Here is a 25,389-nt window from a genome sequence, read left to right on the forward strand (position 1 = left end):
ATCAGCTATATAATTGCCATATTCTACCAATGTAAATTAACCAAACTAGGAACCCATGATCCCAATCCAACTAAGAATCTGAAACCCAATACTATTCCGAATAGGAAACCCATGATTCAAGGCATTACGATAGTTGTGATATATATTTATATATAACCCACATGAATGAAGAACATAGAAAAATAAATAAAATAAATATTTGAGAATATAGATATAGAAGTACATGTATATACAATCTGAAGTATGGTAGGAAAGTACATAGATTTGTCTCTCCAAGAAAAAGATTCGTTTGATCTCTTAATTAAGGCCTATCACTATCTTGTCTTACAGTCACAAGTCACAGGAACAGGAAGGACACTTGAAATCTCACTTTCAAGCATGGAACGCGAGTCATTTCCGGGTCCCATTAATCGGATAATATAGCAAAATGGGTATCCCCAGAGAGAATCCAAAAATAGAATGCAAATAAGGGCTTGTCAATGGATTCTTCACCTTATTATCTTTCATTTCTGATAACTGACAATTTGCTAATACTTTTGAGTATCAAAGCAATGACGTTTTTGCTTGTTTGGGTACCTTTTGATAACGAAAGTTTTATGGAATCTTCTCCATTTAAAGCTTCCTACCACACACCAGATGGGCCAAACTCCAACCACCATAATATTGCACTTTCAGAAATTCCTCTCTCTCTGCAATCCTCATCTCACCATATTTTACACTTAAAACAGCTAACAAACCTCTTAATTTAATGCTCTTAATGTATACATTCTTTCAAATTAAGTGTTGGTTTTGTTCTCTTTTTTTTATATATATTGAACGGACACCTTAGAAATGTTATTTCTAAAATATAGCTTTCATAATATACCCTTCAAGTGGAAACGGAAACGGAAACAGAATTCGAACGCAGAAAGGCTACTAAACCATTGTCTGTGCAACATAGCTTTGTGTAGTTCCTTATTGCTTTTTCATTCTGAACGGTAGAATAAAAGTGTTTGGTTAGAATTGAGAAACACTTGTTGATAGCTATTCCAGAAAGGAAAATCAACTAACTTCTATTATCTACCAAGAACAACAAAGACTAAATATAAAGAGTTGAATCAAACAGATCTAACTTGATTAATGAATATTATACTCTTCTATTTACATTTTCTTTTCACAAAGATCATGCCATGTGATTTTTCAGAAGAATTAATTATGCTTACATCCTTGTTTACTTTTAGTTGTATCGCTTTTCAAATTTGTGATGTTTTAGCTATGATATTACCATCATTTTACTAACAGTGGCTTGACAGTGATGTGTTGAAAATTGCATATTCTCCCAAAATAAGCAAATTTCAAAGAATTATACAGTAAAGTCTCTATATATAAATACTCTATATAGGAATAACCTCTATTTTGTTATAAAAAAAAACTTGGTCCCAACTTGGTAATAACCTCTATAAGCAAACTCTATTTAGTAATAACCTTCCAATTGTTATACAAATAGTCCAATCACAAACGTATTGGTTTTACTGTACAAGTAAAATGCCTATTAGTCCAAATTAGATAGGAAAGGTTAAAATATGTTTTAGTTTTCCTTTTTATCATCTGAATATATGATTTTCATTTTTCTTTGTTTAGTTTCATCTTCTTTCCTCAAACGTGGAAGGACCAGGAAAAGTGAACAGTGAGAAAGGGGCTCAAGAAAGATTGAGATATGCATATCCATGTTTTCATCGTTCCATAGATTAAGCCCTGAAGAAAAGATATGCCCGAGAGATTAGATTCATTAAATAAAGGTTCCCAAATAGCTAGTACAGACTATTTTACTGTTCTATTGATATTCTTATACAACTCAAGCCTAGTGTTTCAACTGGCATTGCAGAAGTCCATAAAAAGATTATTGGTTCCATTTTGTTAATCTAAATAGCTTTGTCAGAATATATAGACATTTAACATAATATGATTTACAATACATCTGACATTTGGCACGACACATTTGACACGGTTATAATTTTTATTACATTTATTATCATAGGGAATATATATATATAACATAACACAAGATTATAAAACAACCTGAATTAACACCTCTACAATATATGTTGTGGCGTGGATGTCCATCTTATAATATATGTGCTAGATGTAACGACCCAAGCATGTGTTGGAATGGAAAGTCTGAGCATTGAACGATACTAAAAGATGTTGTAGAAATGAAGTCGATTTTACATCGGAAATTGAGAGAGAGTAACGGTGATATATTAGTAAAATATGTTTATAGATGTTTTTTAAAACCAGTGAGAATAAAAAAAGTGAGACTTGGAGCAAAGGCATGTTACACTACAGATATAGCAAGATCTAATTCAGTAAATGTAATCCTATCCACCAGATGTTGAAAGAGGAATTTTTGTTTTTTTTTTCTCCAAAGCCTCGAAACCCAAGCAAGTTCTGGAAAGAGGCGAAATTAGAAAGCAAAGATATCAGAAGCCAAATTTAGGGGGCAATTAATTGAATAATAATTAGGTTCAGATCTATGAATTTATTAGTTCATACCAGAATATATGAAAACTTGAAGATGCCAACTTAGATCATGCTCACGAAAAATGCAAATCTAGAAAAATTTCCAGGAATAAATTAATGAACAACAAGACTTTAAGAACTTTTCCTCAACTATAAAAACTCATTATCATTCCCTCTTGGAAATGGGAAAAATCTTTAATAAGATAAACCCTAGATTGTGAATTTGCTCTTTTTTCTTCTTCTCCTTCATTAGTTCCGACTAATCAATTCGAAGTTGTTCAGACATTTCATAGGTGGACCGGACTCGAAATCGAGATCCCTAGTTTAAACGAATTGAGCAGCTTACTTACAATTCAAACAAACCTCAATTGGTGCTGAAAATTTGCTTATAAATGAGGGGTTTCCTACACAAAACAAAACATAGGCTAATTAACATTTTGAAATTTGTCATATAAAAACCCTAACATTAACCTTAAATAAACAGAAAACAGGAAGATGCATATACCTGGCTCAATCACCAAGGTATAACCAGGGGGGACCTTGAAATCATTGAACTGGACCAAGACATATATACAGATGCTGTCTCTGAAAACCCTAGCAAGTCCAGGGAATTTAAAAAAGTTTAGTGCTTTAGGGTGAAAAAGGCGAATTCGAAGAAACCCAGATAAGCTTAAATCAAAATCAAGAAGGTGACATACCTCTTTTAGGGGATTAAACCCTAGCTCATGTACAAAAATCAAGGGTTTTTTTTTGGGTGGAAAATTAGGGTTTGAATCCGTGACACCAACAACAGGTGAAACTGCCAGATGATCTTCGTCTTCTTCCCGAGGGAAGGAGGTTAAGATCATGCTGGCAGCTTCAACTGAGAGTGATGCACGATAACAAGATTGAGAGTTACTTGCACTTCTTGTTCTGCTGCTATATACAACTGTGAGGGATAAAGGACTATAAATAGAAGAAGAGGGGAAGGGAGGGGAAAAGGAAAAAGGAGAAGAATATTATCCATTTAATTTAATTTCATTTCTTTTCATTGGAAGAGAATTAAGAAGTAAATGTTTTTGGTAGAGAAATGTTTAGGGGGTAGGAGGATACGTGTCAGGGAAAGCCTCAAGTTTATAGTGCGGTTTATGATAGGATTTACATATTAGCGCGTTACGATTCATTAACGATTCACTAAAAAGAGGTGTTTGGGGTGCTTTTTGGTGCTCTATGGATGCTCAATTCATTTTTTTCGGTGCTTTTGTATAAATAAAAACTGGTGCTTTTGTATAAATAAAAACAGTAAAAAAGTTACTGACGTTGATAGTTAAGAGCAATTTTACCCCTACGTTGGCAAATTGAGTCAATTTTAGACATAAAAATACATATATTTTGTTCATGTATTTTGAGTCAGTTGCATATTAATTTGTTCAATTTTTTTTACGTTTTTGTAATTTAATAATAGAATGAAATATTAATATTTTAAAATTTAATAAAATATTTGGATTTTTTTTAATCCAATTGATACAGAACACATTATAACTCTTTTTAAAAAAAAAAAATCACATGTATATATTATATCTGTGATCTATTACTGATGATTGATAAAATGATATACATATGCCATGGAGATTACAAGATTCATCACTGAAAAGACACAATTCGATTAATTAATTTCAAATTGACCAAACTTGTCAATGTTAGGAGTAAATTACTCTTAATTGCCAACATTATGCGTAAAATTGCATCATTTATTGCGTTAGAGGTAAAATTGGTCTCGAATGACAATTAGTGGATGCTCAACCTCGTCAGCCCATCCTTAGATCTATCTCTGTAAGACTCCAACAACGACCGTGGGAATTTATAGGAGTTTCACGAAAATCGATTCCTTAACGATGAAATCACGCTAAAAAAAAAAAAAAAAAAAAAATTAAAGTGAAAGAAATAAAATTGAAAGAGTGGTCCCAATTGAGAGGAAAATGAAATAATAATATCACGCCATGCAGCTTGTATTGCAGACAGGTAAGTGAGTATTTCTAAATAATATTGTAAGAGCATTAAATAACTTTTAAGGTTGGACCAATGGACCCCTAACCCTAAGAGTGGGGGGACCTTTCACCTCTTTACCTCTATGTGACTAACTTAGTGTTATTATAAGTATAAAGCATCAAACCATAAGCTAAAAGTATTTAAACCCCTATTAGCTAATTCTGAGGGGACCAATTTCCATTATTTATATTTCTTAAGATTCACCCTGCAAATCTTAACAACAGCATCTCAATACCAAGAAAAATATATACAGCCATAAAGTATGAAAATACATATAATAATGTTGTCAACTAATAATAAATTTATCTCGTATAATTGAGAGTCTAGATTAACTGTATTGCAATTAAAAAAATATAGATATTCTTAAATTTTTCATTCAGGCTTTGGTTTTTTTCAGTCGGAAAATAAACCTATTTCTTTGCGTTGTTTTGTTTTTTCTTTATTAATTACAATATTTTTTATTGATCTATAAGAGATTTGACAGTTTCTTCTTCATTTAAATTTTCTTAATTCTTTCTCTCTATATGATAGGTTAGTGTTAAAAATAAGGTCGTCTGAACCACTTAGACCCCGTCCACCTAGACGTTTAAACTTGAGAATCCATTTCGATTTTTTCCACTTAGGCCCTCTAACCATTTTTTGGTTCATTGGCCCTTTTTTCCACTTAGACTTCACTTGAGTTGCAGTCAAAATGAAAAACTTTTTTTTACTTTATTATAATTCATTTTTGAACATACATCGTTTTGAGTAAATTTTGTTTATTATTTTAAGATAATTTTGATTAATTGTGTCCTTTATTTGTTCCATGATATTGTTTAACACTTTAAGAAAATTGTTTCATAGTTTTTAAGGAATTATATTACTTATGCACATTATATTTTACTTGTTTGAGTTGTTTTAATGATATTATTATTTAAATATTGTTGTTGACATATTTTTAAAGATATATGTCACAAATATATATGTATTTTTCTAATATTAAAATTATTTTCTAATATTATTTTTACATAGTATAATACATATTTTAATTGTATTTATATAATAATTTATTTATTAAAAAAATACAAAAATACAAATTTGATTAATCATTGTTTCTATCCACCAGACTAGCAACTAACTTTTTACAACATTGTTTCCTCTTATATAGGTGGTTGTGGTCTCTTTCTACATGAGTGGTCGTGGTCTGTCTGTCTCTATAGGTGTGTTATCATATTTACATTCATAAAAAAAACAGAAGTGTTTTATCTATTGAAACATAGATTTGACTCATTAAAAGATCATGGAGTTATTCCTGGAGAAAAAGCTTTGAAATCGATCCTAGGTAACCTGTGTTTCTCGCTGTTATGCCAAAAACAGTGTCTATTATTGCTCTACAATTTATGATATGCAGATTTAAACTTCTCTCATGTAATTATGAATTGTAATTTCTTAATTACTTATGTCGAGATATATTATATTTCCTATGAATGAAATAATTACATTTCTTCTAAAAAAACCCAGATATTGCTTACGAGGGTGAGCTCAATGGTAAGAAAATGACACCTCTACATTGTTTAGATTCTCGTTTCTAGAATTGGACTGGAGATACCTTTCTCCCCCTAAATTTTTGTAGCTATAAAAAAAACACATATTTTATTTCGATATTTGCGTTGTTTTGCGTTTTTTTGCAATTTAAGAACGGATTTAAATATAAAATGCCTTTTATACTCAACGGAACATTTGGATTTTAAATTTTGTTGTCTAACCCATGCATAACACATACTGTATTTTTTCACATATATACACATGTTTTTAATCTATTACTGATTAGCGGGAATATAATGCTTAGAAATTTATAATTGAGAAGATTAACTCAACTTATCAAACATTATGTATTAAGAATAAAATTGCTATTCACCTACTATTTTTGCCATAAGAAAGGTAGGAAAGAAAGAGCATCTCAATGTATACCAAGAAAATTAGATATATTCATTAATTTCTGTGTTTTGATGTGAATTTAAACCAATTCCATATAAGCATCTTTGCTTGGGGGACTGATAATAGCTTTTTCTTTGCAAAATTTCCATTTTTTGGTTACTTGACAATTCTATCTCTGATTTCTGCCAGCTGCATAACTATCACTTGCTTATTATTAACAACTGATGCTGACAATTAACAAATTAAATACCTACCTTCTTCTTTAATTTTTTCAATCTTTTCTTATATATTGTCTCTTTTATACTTTTATTTCTTCACTTTTGTCATCTTTCTTCATATCTAACCAACAAATGCAAATTACTCTTTCTCTACAATAATTAACATTAATCATATTGCACTTTACTTTTACTTAGCACTGCACTTTGATTCTAATTCACATATGTATAATTTGATAAAAGTTTTTCCTTATGCTTATACCAGAAAAATAATGATAAAATGTAGGATTTTATTTTTTAATTTGAGCCTATAATCATCCGACTAATTACAGATTTGCCTAACATTTTTAGATATTATATGTTGATCTCAAAATCTGAATGGAATAGTTTTTTCTGTTATTATTAATTTAAAAATACATTGATAATCTCAACGATATCATATTTATTTGGAGGAACTTATTCCTTAATTCGGTTGTTATATTCCTCACAGCATCAACTATGATTAGGAACTTAATTATCTTAAATTATAACTTGAATGTCTTTGCTGCAGTGGCCAATAAACATTAAGCACTTTAACCTTAATTATACTCTTACACAGACCTAGCTAGCTTATTCTAGCTTTTGCTAGGGTTCATAGCTAATATTCTCAGCATATATTAATTATCCTACATAATTATATATATCTGCCTATTTCATTATTCTAATTTTGTTATATTATATTCCTTAATTAATTATTGATAAGTGTTCGTATGGTTAGTTTTTTCGTAGCTCCTATTGAAGATATAAATGTATTGTATATTTACTCTTGAATGATGTTTATAGAACATCTCTAGATATAAATAGATATAGAGAGAGTAGAGTTGAAGATTGTGTAGAACTATAGGGAGATAAGAGAGATAGTTGTAAACCCTAGGATAATATTAGTAAATATATATAAAAGATAAATAAGGAAAACTGATTTGTAATCATCTCTAATAGTCCTCCTCAAGCTGATGTCGAGGGCACATTTGAAGACGCGCACATAGTGTAGGGAATTGTGAACTCAATAGAGGTTTGGTGAGAATGTCTACGGCCTGGTCTTCAATCGGAATGAATAAGATGGAAAGAAAGTCATCAGATGCAACCGTTCACGAACAAAATGGTAGTCGAGTTCAATGTGTTTAGTATGAGCATGGAAAATAGGGTTGATGGTTAGATAAATGGCGCCAACATTATCACACCAGAGTTGAAATGGTCGTGGAATCGGGAATCGCATTTCCTGTAGAAGTGATTGTATCAAGAGAAGTTCAGCTGTGGCATTAGCGACTGCTTTGTATTCGTTTTTTTGTTGATGATCGAGCAATAGTTGGATGCTTATTAATGTTCCAAGAAACAAGACTTTTCCAAGATAGATGCAAAATGCTCATGTCGACCGTCGATCATCAGGACATCCCCCCAGTCACTATCCATGTAGCAGTGAACTTGTGGGATGGGACTGTTTGAAAAGAGTATCCTTAGATCCTGAGTTCCCTGAATATAGCATAGTACGCGTTTGACACTCATCAAGTGTTCGTCTGTAGCGTATTGGAGAAATTTACATTATTTGTTGACTGAAAAAGCTAAGTCCGGGCAACTTAGAGTTAGATATTGTAATGCCCCGACAATGCTTCGATATTCGATGCCAGAGGTGAGTGGAGTATTGATAGGCTCGAAAACCCTTATCTTTAGGTACGGTTTTTTCGGATAGTTTTGATTAGTTTTCGTTCAATAAGCGAGCATTTCTCGCACTTTTATGCATGTGTGCGTGTTATTTAGTTTTAGTACATATTTTATTTACTTTTATAGTTTCTAGCTATTTCTGATTGTATTCAGGCAAAATATTACCAAAATAACACACACGTGAACTACACCTTATTTATTTCGGCTAATGGATCCACCAAAGGTCGCACCAAATGGAGTTTTTACTCAAATATAATGACTAGTGGGTCAATTTAGCCTTTGGACTAATGTTTTTTGGAGTTTATGTGCGTGTGCAGGTTAAACGGGATCAAATTCGGGCTAAAATCGCATCTCGGGGACCCCCGACAGTCGCTCGGCGAACTGGGCATCACCAGCCCGTCGAGCTGGGCTGCGGGAATCAGCTAAAATGCTGATTCCTAACCCCACAACTCCACGATTTTGCCTCCGCTCTTCCACCTGCATTGGGAAACAAGTTAGACTAGGTTTTAGACACGAAACTACAACTATAAATAGGACTATGTAACATTGTATTAGATATCTTTAGTTTTGTAAAGAAACCCTAACCTCCACCCTTGAAGAATCCTCCTCCTTCCTCCGTCTGCCATTGAAAAACACCAACCTCCGTGCTCCAAGAGGATTATTCAAGGCTTCCATCCTTCAAGTCCTAGGAAGACGTCTGCACTGGTCGACAGGTTCCCTAAAAGGATTTCTTTCTCTTTTACATTCTGTTTGCCTCTGATCCATTCTATGAATCCTAGGCTAATTGTATCATCGTGAAAAATAACTTTCCATCTTTAATATTAATCTGAGTTTTATTTGTTCAATTGATTGTTATTGCTTTTCTAAGTCTTACGCTTTGCCTTTCTGGGTTAACTCATTCATAAGTCCAAATATCGTCTAGGCACATATTGCGAGTTGAATCTGACTAAGTCAGTGCCTATAAGATTGACAACCTTATGGAAGATTAAGCCCATATTTCTGAGCCTCGGAGCTAGTTTCGGCCTTACAAGGGAATCACGCATTAGGAACCATAGAAAGATAAGTAGGGTTAATCGCCTTAGGCACAAGTGACTCGGATTAGGTTAACAATTGAATGATAAAATATGATTGGAATTGATATTATCGTATCACCCCATATCATTCCAGGTTAATTTACCTTGCTAAAGATCACTTAGGAGTAGATTTAACTTAATTAGGAGTAGCTTTAATCTAATTAGGAGTAGTTTAACTTAAAGCCATCAATCTCAAACCCCCCATAGCCTAGATAACATTAGAAGCCTAGTAGTTTGGTACTTGTGGTATAAATTTTGTGGATTCGATACCTGGACTTGTCCATATTATTACTAGATAACGACGGGGTATACTTATCCCTTAGTGATTCTCTCGAGAGACCACTCGGAGGCGCATCAAGTATCATTTGTCTTGGAAAGGTTGGGTGTGGTATCCATAGGAGTGAGAGATGGTATGCAATCAGTAATTTTAACTCATGTTAGGATGTCACTAGCATATGTAGCCTGGGATAGGTGAATGTCCTTTATGTATTTTATTTCAGGCCCAAGAAAATATAAAGCCTTTCCTATTTTTCGGATGGGAAATTCACGTTCAATGACTTTGATTGTCTGATCAATCAGAGTGGAGTTGGTGCCAATGATAAGGATGTCGTCAACATAACAAAGTAGGAAGGGCTTGCCAGTTGATGTATGTTTGATAAATAGAGAATTATCAGCTGCGGATATATCAAAGCCAATATGTTGAAGGAAGAGTTTGAGGCATGTGAACCATTCTCGAGGGGCCTGTTTCAAACCATAAAACAATTTTTGTAGAAGACACACATCGTCGGGGTTGTTAACATCCTGGAACCATTGAGGTTGTTCCATATAGATGGTTTTAGTGAGCTTTTCATGTAAGAAGGAATTAGAGACTTCCAGTTGGTTAATAAATTAATTGTTTGATGATGTTAGTGTTAACACAATACAGATTATTGTTGCTTAGATGACGGGGTTGAATGTTTCCCTGTAATCAATGCCAGATTCTTGAGTGAATACTCGAGCAATAAGGCGCACTTTATGTCATTTAATATTGCCGCCTGCCTTGCGTTTCGTATGAAATAACCATCAACATGTCATAAGGCGCACTTTAGGTGGATAGGGAACCAATATCCATGTATCAAGGATCAATTTCAGTCTATTGGCCACCACCTTAGTCATACCTTTCATTAGCACATTACAAAGTGCAACGAGTCTGAGATCCGCCATCGCTATAAGAAGGTGTTTTTTGGGATAAGGAAAATATTAGTGATATTAATTAAGGTGGTTTGGAATATTGCCCGAATTCAAACATGTAGTACAAAAGGAGGAAATAGATATTCCAATGGTTTGCCAATGTTGTTGAAAGAAACCCAGATTAAGACTGTTAGGACCCGAAGCTCTGTCTGAATGCATTGAGAAGAGCGCCACCCTAACTTCCTCCTCCAAAAAATACCACGATAGCCGCTGTTTCTGAACCTGTGATAGACAGGTATTAATTGAATTAAATACCTCGGATCCTACTGTACCTTACAATGTGAACAAATTCCGAAAAATGATTCTAAATTTCTCCTGCTAGCCCAGTCGCCTATGAAAAATGATGTATGGATGTCGTGTTGAGGCCACTGTAATCGTTGTTCTTCCTTCGGGTATGGACAGATGCCTGAAAAAAATGGGAGTTGTTTTCCTTTGCCTAAAGCCATTTAATTTTTGCACGTTGTTTCTAATATTATTCTTGAGCCAAACAGATATTATCGAGTTCTCTACTAACCCTTTGGACCTCCACGACATTTTCTGACCTCTAAAGCTCCTCCAGACGGCTATGGAGTTTTAACGATTTACCCCAGAACTGTCTCTTATAGTCGAAGCCCCATTGATGAACCTTACTGCGGCACTGCATCAGTCGAATTCTCTCAAACCTGTTGGATCAGTCGTTAATAATCCTCCCCACATCCCCAAGCATTCTTATACCTAAACGAAATCGCAAATATAGGCCGACAGTCCGTCATTGACAATAATAGCACAGAGTGGTCCGACTAAGGAGTGAAAATATTCTGAATAATGGCCATAGGGAAAAGATCCTGCCAAGACTGAGAAGCAACATCCCTATCAAGCTTTTCCTCAATTAAAACTTGACTCTGTCTACTTTGGGCCCAAGTAAACAGGTACCCACAACAATGAACCTCTAATAATTCACAAAAACTAAGTACGTTAGTAAACCCTGACAATAGAGCAAATGGATGACCATGGCCTCCTCTTTTCTCAAAAAAGAATAACATGTCGTTGAAGTCCCCCATTACCAGCCAAGGGAAATTCGAAATGTACAGATCCTTTATACACTGCCATGAAGCAGATCACCTACTCCTCTCAGGGAAACCATAAAAACATGTGAATCTCCACCTAGGTAGATTCTGAAATGCAACTGTCACATCAACGAAATTTGAACCAAATTTTACTAATTGCACCTCTACATCCAAGGTCCATAAGATGGCAAATCCCACTCACCCTCGGACACTGTCGATAGCAAAAGCCCTATCGAAGCCCAATCTGTCTTTAACTTGTAAAACTGCATCCTTACTGATCATGGTTTCCATAAAAAATATGATGGAAGGTTTGTGGGTAAGAATAAGCTCTCTGAGCTCCCGAACGTTCCCAAGGTTACCACACCTCGGTAGTTCCAACTTAAGATTTTCATGGCTTTTGGATGACCCATTCATTAGGGTCTGCCGATATCACTGTTTCAGTTGTAACACCCTCTATGTCACTTTTTTCACTACTCTCATCAACACGTTGTTTACGCTTAAGATCTATCATGGAGTGAACCTCATCCTCCCTTTCAACTTGTTCTTTCAAATGGTCATGTGTTTGCTCCAGCGCAATTAGCGACCCTTGGCCTACTGTCATGGAGACTGCTTGAGATGTCAGAATAGGGGAGTTGTGCAGTCATGGTGATATATTTTGTGCAAAGCGACTGGGGGTAGCACGTAGAAAAGGATCGTATACTATTTGCAGGTCTGGATCGTTCAATGCGCGAAAAAGGGCGCAATCTCGGGCATTTTGTTCAAGTAAACCACAGAAAAAACAAAAATGTGGGAGTCGTTCATACTGTAAATTGATCCAGACCCATTCCTTTACCAATTTGCCTAGCTTTGATCTGCGCTTTTGGGGAACCTTAACATCCAGTAGAACTTGAACCCGTAGATATTCGTGGAAAGCTTCTGAGTAACCCGAGGACTGTACGTAGAACAGGTCCCACAAAACTTCCACAAGCCATCGCAATCTTCTCTGTACGGTAGCCCACAGGCGAGCTATGTAGCTGTACCCAGAATGCAACCTCATTCAACTCTAAACTCCGAAGGTCCTCCAGACTATTCACTCTTTTGACAAGCAGTAATTTATTTTCAAAAGACCACGGACCTCCATTCAGAACTGCATTGACATCGAAGACATGATTAAATTGGAATAGAAGTCAGCCTCCATGTAGCTCCACCATCGACAAGTCTCCCACAAGCTTCCATAGTCTAGACAACGTAATTTTCATGCGCTTGATATTAATCGGTCTACCAGTCACGAAACAGCCTACACAACTCTAGTGGAGATCATAATCAGGTAACGAGACCTCCTTTGGAATAACTACAGGTGTGGCTTCCTTATCTGCCAGCGATAATTGAAAGCAGTTGTTTGCAAGCTCCTCCATTGGGCAGTCGGGTAGAATACGGAGGAAAAGCAGGCTACAGGTAACCGGCGACTATAAAACAAATACAAGAGAGACCAGTGAGAATTCCGATCGAGTGATGCACCGGTACGACGACTCCCGATAGAAAGGAAGGAAAAAGACAGAGACAGCTTAAGCTTAAACCCCAAGGTAGGGTAAAAACAGTGAAACCCTAGAGTCGGATACATACATTTTTATATTATTTATAAAAAAAAATGGAGAATTAGGATGAGTCACCGCTCTGCGGAATCCTTTTAAAGCAAAGGATTAAAATTTCTTTCATATGTTTATATTCAGAAAAGAGAGTGCAGTTAATAGCCACGTATGATATCATATACTTGTATAACCACGGGTTTAGGGTTACTTAGACACGGTATTATGTTTACTTTTCTAGTTAATAAGGTGTTTATAGTAAATAAGGATCACTAAAACCACAAGAAAAGTAGAAATACAAATTGCATAATGGCATTTTGATACAAATAAAATTGAAGCACATGATGCCACCACATATGCCAAAGCTCTAAGACAGACATGCAACTTGAATACTCCTTTCCTTCGTCTGAGGCCTATGCTTTTTAATACTTGATAGATAGGGAGAAATAGGTGTTTTGGTGATTATGTTACCTAAAAATTTAAAACCCTATAAAAGCGTAGCTTACTTTTTCAAAAAGAAAAAATAAAACCCTTGACTATGATGTTTTGGCCCTTTAAAGAGGGGGGGCTGTGCTATAGAATGGTCCCTTTTTGGGGCCATTCATTGTAAAAGATTGGCAGAGTAGTGACTCAACTATAGAGGAAATGTTTTACTTTCTAGGTTGGCTGATTTACACATAAAAATTACAGCATATGAGTTTGTTGAATGGCAATGGATAGTACCCGCATATATCCGACACTACTCGATTCTAATGGGACTATTCATACCATGTATAAAAGGGTATGATATCAAAATCATTACATGTGACGAGTATGGGGATATCCCTAGGATGTAAGATTTGGGATTCAAATTTCAACCTTATTTTTTCCAATCATTAAACTATTTTATTCTTATAAGGTTCAATTTGTTCAATTTTTAAATTGATGATTTATTAAATTTATATTGTGTTCAATTTGTAATATTTTTTGTTTTATATATCTTAACGGTAAGAGTACCCGTGAATTAAATGGGACGGATGTGGAATGCAAAAACTATATCAATTAGGATAATGAGACCGGTACAGATAAGGGTTTGAAATTTGCACTACCCATGAGTACACTATCTATTACGATCCCCAATCTCCAGAACATAGAGACTCCCAAAACTCCACTCGCTTCCTTTCCCATTTAATGTAAAAACAAAATATACTTGGAATGTGGAAAACTCATCTCATATGACAGGACCATATCATATGATGATATATGCCTACCTGCGATTACAATGAGAAAAGGTAGACTGCTTTTATTTTTTATGATTACACAAGTTGATGCTAGCTATATCCTAGGTGAAAGGTAGATTTATCCTTAACAGATTCAAACTTCAATGGACCATGTCATTTCTACTCTCCATCCCATCAATATATGTAAGAATATGTCTGCAAGAAGAGACATTGAATACTGTTGATATTTTTCGTATATATATATACCCTAAATTAATAAAATGTTTTAATGAATAAATATATATTTAGTAACTTTAAACCCTAATAAATAGATACATAGTAGAATTATTTGTAGTCAAAAGATGATTCCGAAGAAGACTATGCTAGAGATTGTATCTGATTTGCGTCCAATTGCTCTTTGTAATGTAATTTATAAGATTATCTCTAAAACTTTGACTAACAAACTTAAGCAGGTCCTTCATATGATTATTTTACCGTTTCAGAATACTTTAAATCAACTTACAATTTAAATTTTTTAATTTAAGTGGTTATAGGACTTAACTAGAATATTTAAGTTGTATTATCAAACAAACTTAAAACCAATAAACATTTGCTTTAAAAAAAAACAATATGCCACTTTATTAATTTTAAACGCTGAAAATTATTATCAAACAGGATCAAGTGTTATTACAAAGTAAGAGAAAATTTGGATTAATTAAAACATACATCCCTTCAAGCGAGTTTAGAATATCTCCAATAAGCTCTTAGTCTCTCTTTAAAAATAATATAATTAATTTAGCACCAAATCACACAAGACATTAAATGATTTAATCAAAAAAAAAAAGAGAGAATAATGAGAAGATTGAAGAGGCTCTTAATTATATGACAAATTAATTAAGAAACTATTGGAGTTAGATTTGAACATAAACCACAAAATTAAAAACCCAACAAATGAGCATGTCTTTTTAAATTAAAAACCCAACAAATGAGCATTTTAAAGACGTTCTTACAAGACCAATAAATCATTTTCAAAGACTGCATATCACTTTAAATAAATGTAAGAGACCAATGTGACAATTTCAAGCAAGCTCCAGAGACTAGAGAGACATCTCAGAAATTCAAAAGGTGAATCAATTTTTTTGAGTCAAGTTCGCAAGAGCTGAGCCTTAATGTAATAAGACTTTCTCCTTTCTCTTTCACAAAGATAAGTTGCTGCTTAAACCCTCGCATCAATATCCACAATACCTCTGGATATTAAAATTATCGGCACCACTGTTTTTTACTTCATATTGTCCGATGGAAGTTGGAACCCCTAAAAGCTATGCCCTTGAAACAAGTAATAAATTAATAATGATTTTTTATGTAATTCTTTAAAGTAACAAGGAAAGAAAACTAACATATAAAGTTTTGCTTAACTGTTCATGAACTCAATATATAAAGTTATAAACCACAAGGATAATAGAAAACGCCATCAATTGCTCTAAACCAGTACAAATTAAAACCTTCTACACTTAATAGGAACACCAAACATGAACCAAGCAAGTGCACCCCACGATACAATCGTGCAGTGAGCCAATCGCAAAAGATATTAATTTCAGTATAAAAAAGCTTCACTGCCTCCAAAACATACGGATGAATGAACCATAATCCAAAGTTGCAGAAAATAGCTAGAATTATTTAGATAATCTATACTTACAATGGAAAATACACCTTCATGTCAAAGCACCGCATAATCCGAAACACCACTACCTACCATATGGCATATACAGATGATCTAAAAACTGATTATAGCGGCAGGAACTGCCAATTTTGTATCTAAGAAAAGCTTACAGAAGATACAACTACAACACAGTACAGACTTTAAGAGAAGCAAAACATTTGACCCTAAAAGTATTAAATATCAAATAATTAAGACATTTCTAAAGCTACAAAAAATTTGGATTTGGAGTGAGTTGTTACCTAAAGGTTAATCAACAACTGTTCCTAGCTACTTGAACTGGAGAAAGCAGTGGTATGTGAAAGCAACAATTCATAAATTTCTGCTGCTTTAGGGCGATTAGTTGGATTGCTCTCAGTACATCGATGAAACAAATCAACAAGGAACTTCAGAGATTCTAGTTCAGCCTCGGGTCTTGCCACATCTGACACAGACTTCGCAGCTGCAGGATCATTCGGTGATATCAATGTCTGAAGCTCATCAGGTAGAGGTGGTCGTTTGCTCATCTGTACAGTTCAAGAGCACAGTATTTAACTGAATATCATGAAATCAAGCACTGGTATGCAAAATATTAGCCCATCAAAATAGAAAGGTGTGTAAAAGATCAAGAAAGAACTACATCCACATCATGATTTCATTTTATCTTCACTCATTCATAGAATAACTTCCTAAAAGGAGACGCACCTGAAGAAGTTCATTGATGTGGAATTCAGATAGGCCGTAATATGGAACTTGCAAAGTCAATAATTCCAAAAGTAGGCATCCGTATGACCAGATATCCACTTCCTACAACCAAAATATAGAACCACTTAATTAACACATTTAAAGCTCTGTTAAACCAAGGATGTAGATTGTCTTAAATATCTGCATGTAAACCTCTTAATATGCACCACCAAAATAAGCTATTCTACCACAATTAATAAACTTTTGCATCTAAAAACAGAACAGGATGTGGTCATTGCCAACATAATTTAAGAAGATTGTATAGAGCTATGTTGCACGGAAACTCTTCTTCACTAGCTAAATTTTCTCTCTTTCACTCCATTCTCCTTAATCACAGGAATGGAGTGAAAGAGAGAATAGCAGGTTGATCTCCTTTTTTTGTGTTTTACATATTTCTTTCCTTCTCTTTTTTGTTTTTTCTCTTTCTATATTAATCTTAGCCGTTGATCATATAGGTATCAAACATCTGAGATCAGAACACCTTGTTCTTTTTTAAACCCTCAAAATACTGTACTTGCACCTAGGCGCACCTCAGACAAGGTAACAGGCTACAAAAGGTGCACCCCAGGCGCGCACCTTATGAACATTGCTCACCTCTGAGCTACTGAGGCAATAAGCTCTGAGCGTCAATAGCGCCTTTAACTACGATTAAATTTTTTCCAGAAAATATAATAGTGATGTATTTACGGCATATATCAAAAGATAAATAAAATACATGACTTTGGTTCTACTGCTTCAAAATAGCATGAGTCATGACTGTCAAATTCTCCTTGCAATATCTATCTATTACTTCAAATCATGGTTCTCAAAGCTAAATTTGAGTGACATGAGCTAATAGATTATATAAAATTCCAAAAATTGAACCCTCCATATGACTTTGGTCTTTCTTTTACTTTATAAAACTTGTAAAACAAACTATTCATACTATGGTAGTGAAAATGTAAATCAAAACATTAAGTAAGAAAAAAATATAAAGTGAGAAACTGTGAAAATAAACTAATATCTCTTCAAGGACATGAAAAGCATCATACCAGACCATATCGATTTCGTTCATGCATTGCACGAAAAACCTCTGGAGCCATCCAACGAGGTGTTCCAACACAAACATCAGGAGGTGGTATTCCTTTATGACCAATGCAACACGTGTGAAAGAATGACCTAAGAGGCACAGCTCTGTCAAAGTCACTGAGCTTCACAACAGGGATTCCATCAGTGCGATCACAACCTAAATCAATCAATATGTTTTCACTTTTCACATCACGGTGAATTATGTGCCTTGAGTGCAGCTCTGACAATGCACATGCAACATCTCGAGCAATACATAATGATAAATCCACTGGTATATTCTTCTCGCCATTTTCTGACATTTTCTCTATATATTTCTGCAGCATGAAGCAAATAATAATCAACAACGTATATATAAAAAGAAAGCCAACAACCCCATGACAAATTCAACTGAAGTATATAAAAAAGAACCAAGTACCTTTAAAGAGCCCCCTTTAACATGCTCCATTATAATAGCAGACTGCAACATCTGTTGCAGTGGTTTTCCGTCTTCAGAAAGAATCCACTTTGAAGATATCTGGTGCCCGTACATTTCAACTATGCAGGAATGTTGCAAAGCACCCAAAATTCTTACTTCACCAATGCAACTGTACTCAAAGTTCCTGATCTCTTCCACTGAAGTCCCATGTGTCTTTAGGTTACGCATCTGACCAATGGAAAAGCATGTCAACAGTTGGCAGGCACAGATAGTTGCGACGAAAAAACAAAATGAAATATTATCATGGCAAACAACTGTGAATGATGAAACAAAATTTAATCAGCACCAAGTACAAAAAGGAAATAACTGGAACAGGGTAAATTATTAGAAGCACCCGGTTCTCCATGTCAAATGGAGGACCTCCCATACATATTTTGACACGTGTAACACGGACCCACATACATTATAAGAGACCCCACTATTTTAATTATTACGTGGGGTCACACTACACGTGTCCAAATGTGAATTGGGGGTCTTCCGAATGACATGGAAGACCCGGTGCTTAATATAAGAACTCCTGGAACAGACTACTTTAGGAAAACAAAACTTCTGAATGCAAGGATTTTTTTTCAGATAAAAAGCAATAAAAAAAAAGTTAGCATCGGATTATCACCATAGGCAGAATATCATTCAACCAGACGCTAATATCAGCAATAATTATTCAGTAAAGAAAGAAAAGAAAACATTGCAGTCTAGAAACAATGCAAGCCTGACCGAGAAAATAAATAAATAAAGCATACCTTTGCTACAGCTTCAAGAGATCCAAGTTTGCATTGCATGATAGTACTAGAAGCCGTCTTTTCCAATTCATCACAAGGGGTGAAAGAAGTGGTGGATAAACCAGGGCCAGGAAAGCTCTCAGTTGAAAGAGCGACTCTAGTTCGGCTGAGTGGAATGTACCTGAAGCAAAAGGCAAAACCATGAGAAGCATGATCTAGAAACTTGCAGATAAAATACATTTCAATAGCTCTGAAACTACTGAGACTTCTATACCATGGATAATTATAAACCAGCAAGTTACAACAGAATTGGTTGCCTAATGATAACTATGAAGCCTAATAAAACTGTCACATAATACTTAACCTTCTTCATAACCTACACACAGAAGTCTTAGGTGGTCTTTGATAAAACTTAAAATTAAGTGCTGAAAAAATAAGTACTGAATTAAGTGATGAATATTATAAATGCTTAAAGTATTAAATGATATGACTGTTTGATAAATACTAAAAATAAGTACTGAATTTAAGTTGTGTTATCAAACAAGTTTAAAACCAATAAGCACTTAATGTATTAATTTTAAGTGCTGAAAGTCGTTATCAAACAAGGCCTTAAACTCTTCCAAGTATTGATCTATGATGTTCATTTTGAAGGAACCAAATCAATATTCTGTATATTAGATAAATAAATAGATGAATGGAACTCCATAAACATCCACCTTTAAGCATAATCCACCATAATGAACACTGGTAATGACAGAACTAACCTGCAAAAATACTCTGCATCAGTCTCTTCTCTTATATCAAGAGGGCGGCATGCATCAACCAACATGCGAACCCACAAATCACCTTTCTTGATGAGAATGGAGTTCCAGGCATGTGGTGTGAAGTCCAAGTAACCCCTCACAAGTTCACATGGTATTGGTGGCTCCATCCGATCACATAGATACTGGAGCAATTCCAAGTTCTTTTAGATATTATAAACAAAAACATTATCCAAATAACATAAATGTTGACCTACTACACAGCTATATTTGCACAAAAAGACATTACCTTCATTAGTAAGGCTCTATGCCTACACACGCCAAATGGCAAATTCCCTAGAGGAACAACAATGGAATTCCTTCTTGCTTTAACAGAATGTAAAGATTTCTCACAAAGATCAAAGAGTATATTATGTTCTGTGATGCCCGAAACCTGTTTTTCAGATGCATTCAAGCTCTCATCATTGCCCGTTGAACATGTGCAAACAAATGGCTTATCATAGTTTGAACCAGAAACAGCTTTTCTTGCCCTTTGAACAGTAAAACTTTTATCACTACCTCCGAAATGATCAGATACAAAAAGTGCAAGCAGTGACACAATATGCAAATTATCAACAGAACCCATGTTCCCTTGCTTGACAAGAACACTAAATCTCTTCAACCGGGAGACCAAAGCCTGAGCAGATAGAACAGTTGCATCTAATTTTTCATCCTTCTTTCTGAACAAAACAATAAGCAATTAGCTATAGCCTTTCACATTGAACAAGCATATGCACAAAAAATAAGAGAATGCACTTGACATTATAATTATATTGAAAAAAAAATTATTCATGGATAAAATTACCTGTCCAAAAGGATCACCTCGCGCGAATCAAGAGGCAACAGTTGTTCGTAGCTGTTCAGTGGCAAAAAAGGCCTATCACGCCCTGCATCATAAAAGCCATCTGCAAGCCGGTCCTCAGTGCCACAAAATGATATGTCTCTATACTTGCGAGACAAATTTGAGCAATCTCCCGTTGGTTTCTGATACTTGCAAGGTTTTGGATTATCAAGATCCCTATCAGAGTGTCTTTTTGACTTGAAAACAATTTTGGATTTCTCTGAGGATGATCCCTTATCTTCATTACCATTTGCCTTTCGTACTGACACTAAATGTTTGTCATGCGCACAACTTTCTTCTTCCCTATCTTTATTTATAGATTCAAGGTCACATGAGCAATTTTCCATGTGAACCCTATCTTTAAAACTGATTTGCTCATCCTCAGCTCTAATTAGTGAATTTCCAGCTTCACTAGAAAATACTTCTTTTTCATTGTCATCATCCAGAACTATATTGTCTGATGCACCTTCTTCACAAGTTTCAGAACTCAAATCAGGTTCATCTGATTTGCAATTTTGACTTCCCTTTTGTGCCAATAAATCAGCTCGGCACTCACCCTTCCACTTCCTACTATTGTTCAAACGTTCTTGACGAGCTCTTTGTTGCATATAATAACGCCGTTTCCACCGCTTACTTGATCTTCGTGCTGCATAACATCTGCTGTTTGATGAAGACCCACTTATCAGGCTTGATGTAGCATTATGTGGCCCTACAATAACGAAGATAAGGAAGTTGGTATGGAAAAACCATGTAGGAAAAATGTTGCTTCCAAACAAGTTCACAAAAAATGACCTAAGGCACTAACCGTTCGAAGAAGCATTTTTTCTGTCAGTCTGAATAGAGATTTCATACACATCCATTTCAACCGAGGAACTGTTCAAATCATCATTAGACATGTTCTTTCCATTGCCTTCCAAATTGCAACATATCCATGGAGGTATTTGAGAGCAATCGAGAAGCTTGTTGTACTTCAAAAATAGGAATGAAGAAGATTGATAAATCAATTAAAATTTTGAAAGCAAACATCAATATGCAAATACAAGATAAAGAGTTACACCCACAGAAACAACCATCTTTAGTGAAGTTCTCAAGTTACTGAAAGAAACAAAAAAAAATCACCTACTGAGGACAAATAATTCAACAGTATTCACAATTCAAAGACAATATGATAATAGAATGCACATCATCAACATCTGAACATTTAAGTGATAGAGTGACCTGACATTATCTTTCATTTCAAAATATAGGAGACAAAAAAAAAAAGAACATATGAAGAATCATCAAACGACAACTTCAAACGAGATAGAAAAAACTTAACAAATTGGATATACTTATAAGTTCCTAAACAAAGGTCCATAGATAGTATTGAAACAAAATGTTACACTGGAGCGCAAAAGGGATTATTCAGAAAATATGGCTGCAATCTAATTAGAGATATGGAGCTAAGAGGGAACCAATAGAAATTGCTAAAGTTGCTCAGTATAAGATTTAAGTTGAAGTAAAATGACCAGAACCAATAACGATTCTTATAGATGGAAAACAAAAGAAGCAACTTATTTTAGAAAAATACCAAAAGTTTAAGCTACCTTCAAGTTCAATTGCATAACAGAAGATAATAATGATGAAAAGTGAAAGCACATAACACTCCCCAAAACCTTCCGTCAAACAGAAGCTCTTGTTTTGACATAGAACAGTACCTGAAGGTTCAAGTACTGAAGGTTATTCATTGAGCAAAGCTGAAGAGACCCCAATGATGTCAACCTATTATTTGAGAGGTCCAAGTTCTCTAATCTTTGCAATGAGGAAAAACTCGAAGGCAGTTCCACTAATTTATTATTAGCAACTTTTAATGATATCAAGACATTTAAATTACTTATTTCAATGGGTAAAAATTTTATTTTGTTGAATGAAAGGTCCAGGTACTCCAAGTTACATAAGCAGCCAATTTCTGGGGGAAGATATCTGCAGGACGAACAATGTTACCAAACTTTAGTTAAAACACTTGAAAAAAAAAAACACACACACAAGAAAAGGCATGCTATATTGTGAAGAGCCGTGTAAAAGACACAATTGTTCAGATAGCTAGTGATGGAAGCTTCTAGAGAAGATGCTCACAGCCTAAACCAATTGAGCAACATCTTGAATAAAGGCATTATCGCATTCCACATTTGCTTGAAACATGGTCTTGAATAAAGGCATTATGGCATTCCACATTTGCTTGAAAAAACTAAGCTTTATTTGTTATTATTATTCTTTTGATACTGCTTGTTCATGAGTATGAGTGCTTGTGGGCGATCTTGGTGAAGAACAAAATTTTGTATATGGGCAACACAAAAGGCATGCAGTTTTTCTAATTGATCACTCATATCATCACTTCAAGATAACTATATTTCATATGCATTTCATTCATTTCTTTACATATTACCACATTTGACTGTTAGCTATTTGTCATCGAGTTGAATCTAGCCCTGATTGATCACCTCGGAGTTACACAGTGTGATTCTATAAGCTATGTGAGGTCCCTTTACATTTTTAAAATATCTACCTCACAATTCAGTTTTGACAAAATAATCTAAAATACTAGAAAACAGAAACAGCAGCACTTGTATTTACAATGTTCAAGGTTTTAAGAAAATGAAATAAAAAAGGCTCCTTAGCTCCTAGAACATGTTAATTGTTAAATCCATTCCATTGAACAATTCAGTTGCTTTTAGCCATTCCTATAAGATATACAAGAAACTTGCAATCTTCCCGAGCACACACAGAAAAATATGGTGCAAAAGTATCTCAGCTGCTCAAGGCCCAAGATTAATGTATTAATACTATACAATGTAGACATCTATCCCCAAGGCACTGCTACAGTTTAAAAGACACAGTACTAACCCCGGAAGAAAAGAACAATAATGACTATTCGACTGAGTTTTAAGTTTTAAGGGAGCATAGTAATGTAGAGCATCTTAATATGCACTTTCACTACCCAAACGTTATGGTGCATGAGTTGATGTTTAGTTTCATCACACAAGAATACAATAAGATCAGCCAATGAAAACTTTATCTTAATTCATCCAATTAATAAGGATAGCAATTAGTTCGCCTAGTACAGCATAAAAAAAAAAAAAAAAGGCGGCCCGGTCGCATTACGCGTCCCCGCTGAGCGAGGGTCCGGGGAGGGGTCCCACCACAAGGGTGTATTGGGGGCAAGCCTTCCCTTGCCAATTTAATTGGCAAGAGGCCGCTCCTAAGACTCGAACCCGTGACCTCTGGTCACACGGCAACAACGTTTTACCGTTGCGCCAAGGCTCGCCTAGTACAGCATAAAGCAAATAAAATGTCCAAGCATTTGAAGTTCAGTTTCTTAGATTACTAACCAATTCAAAAACCACTTACATGCTTACCTTATGGAAAAATGACAAACAGAAAGCTTAGTCAAGCACTTCAATCCAACAATCTCACTCAAAATTGTAATGACCGAGGGCCTTGGCGGAGTTTTCGACAGTTCAAGCTCCTTTAGCCCCTTCAATTTATTAAAACCAAATCCATCCAATCCCGGAGATGACACTTTTACTTGCAACCGTTCCAATTCCACTAAATTTCCAAATTCCGCGGGAAACAAATTCAATTCATTCCCAAAGAACTTCAAGGTTCTCAGTTTCCTCAGCATTCCCACAGAACTCGGAAACAAACTAAATGCATTCTTATATAAATACAAACCCTCCACAGAATCATCAACTTTCTCCAATACATCGAACTCCAACCTTTTACCCGTAACATCGAGAACCAATTCGTCACCCACATAGCTATCCCGTATATTGGTTTCCTCAACATTTTCCGCCGCCGCCGAAGATGATGAGTCAGCTTCTGTCAGAGTGGAATTCGGGGATAGAGGATTTTCGCGGTTATTGAGGGCACTTGAATTGACCTCAGCGGAATTGGAGGGCTGCATTGATAACCACGAAGCGAATTCCGATGTTTGCGCAAGACAAAACCCTAATTTTTTGATGGAAAAGATGGAAGAAGGGTTTGTCGTAGCGACGAAGAAAGAAAATGATCCGAAGGCGAAAGGGCTGTTCCGGAAAAGGAAGGCTGAGTGATGTAAGCAAGAGAAAGACAGGAAATCAGCGGGAAAACATGGAATGAGAAAAGGAAAAGGAATCGAGAGGAGCGGTAGAATTGCAGAAACAGGGAAAGAAAAACCGCTCCTTTTTCCCGAGTTAGAAGAGAAACCCTAGAAGCTTTACACTGCAGCTATTATTTGAAGGGAAAAGAGGCGAAAAAGAAATTGAATGGCTTGGGCCGTCAAGGTTTCGGACCGTACACACATTACCAGTCGCGGCATGTTGTCGTGTGAACAGTGAATGCCTTGTTTGTTAAAATAAAAGCCGTAGAGTGGACAAAGTACCAAAAAATCAAAATTTATGCAGTTAAAGAGGATAACGCGCCCAGCGCGTGCCAAAGTAATTGAGTGGATTGATAGGCTCGGATTTGGGTGTGATTCTGCTTGCGTGATTCTGATCGTTAAACGTCTATTATATCGTGTGAATGAATTATTGAAATATGATCAGCAATTGCAATTGCA

General features: G+C 35.1%; 1 protein-coding gene and 1 long non-coding RNA gene across 6 annotated transcripts; both read right to left on the reverse strand.

Moving 5' to 3' along the window:
• Positions 1–980: 980 nt before the first annotated feature.
• Positions 981–3,435, reverse strand: LOC136219668 (uncharacterized). 3 transcript variants are annotated; one of them, XR_010684240.1, is made up of 4 exons: positions 3,198–3,435; positions 3,005–3,093; positions 2,059–2,903; positions 981–1,734 (listed from the first exon to the last, which is right to left on the reverse strand). It is a non-coding gene; the product is annotated as an uncharacterized lncRNA (long non-coding RNA). The 3 variants fall into 3 exon arrangements; XR_010684241.1 differs by lacking the exon at positions 981–1,734 and having other exon boundaries at positions 1,741–2,427; positions 2,533–2,903; XR_010684239.1 differs by lacking the exon at positions 981–1,734 and having other exon boundaries at positions 1,741–2,903; positions 3,198–3,434.
• Positions 3,436–15,472: 12,037 nt separating this feature from the next.
• Positions 15,473–25,101, reverse strand: LOC136219669 (uncharacterized). 3 transcript variants are annotated; one of them, XM_066007157.1, is made up of 12 exons: positions 24,209–25,101; positions 22,511–22,775; positions 21,619–21,781; positions 20,778–21,522; positions 20,223–20,652; positions 19,937–20,118; positions 19,194–19,353; positions 18,394–18,621; positions 17,942–18,292; positions 16,872–16,973; positions 16,430–16,693; positions 15,473–15,796 (listed from the first exon to the last, which is right to left on the reverse strand). In XM_066007157.1, exons 1-11 carry the CDS (start codon positions 24,754–24,756, stop codon positions 16,454–16,456), a joined length of 3,414 nt encoding a protein of 1,137 aa, XP_065863229.1. In that variant the 5' UTR covers positions 24,757–25,101; the 3' UTR covers positions 15,473–15,796; positions 16,430–16,453. The 3 variants fall into 3 exon arrangements, with proteins under 3 accessions (XP_065863229.1, XP_065863228.1, XP_065863227.1); XM_066007156.1 differs by lacking the exon at positions 15,473–15,796 and adding an exon at positions 15,951–16,219; XM_066007155.1 differs by lacking the exon at positions 15,473–15,796 and having other exon boundaries at positions 16,241–16,693; positions 24,209–25,100.
• Between the last annotated feature and the right edge of the window lie 288 nt (positions 25,102–25,389).

Source organism: Euphorbia lathyris, chromosome 2 (genome assembly GCF_963576675.1).
Source record: "Euphorbia lathyris chromosome 2, ddEupLath1.1, whole genome shotgun sequence".
Classification (NCBI taxonomy): Eukaryota; Viridiplantae; Streptophyta; class Magnoliopsida; order Malpighiales; family Euphorbiaceae; genus Euphorbia; species Euphorbia lathyris.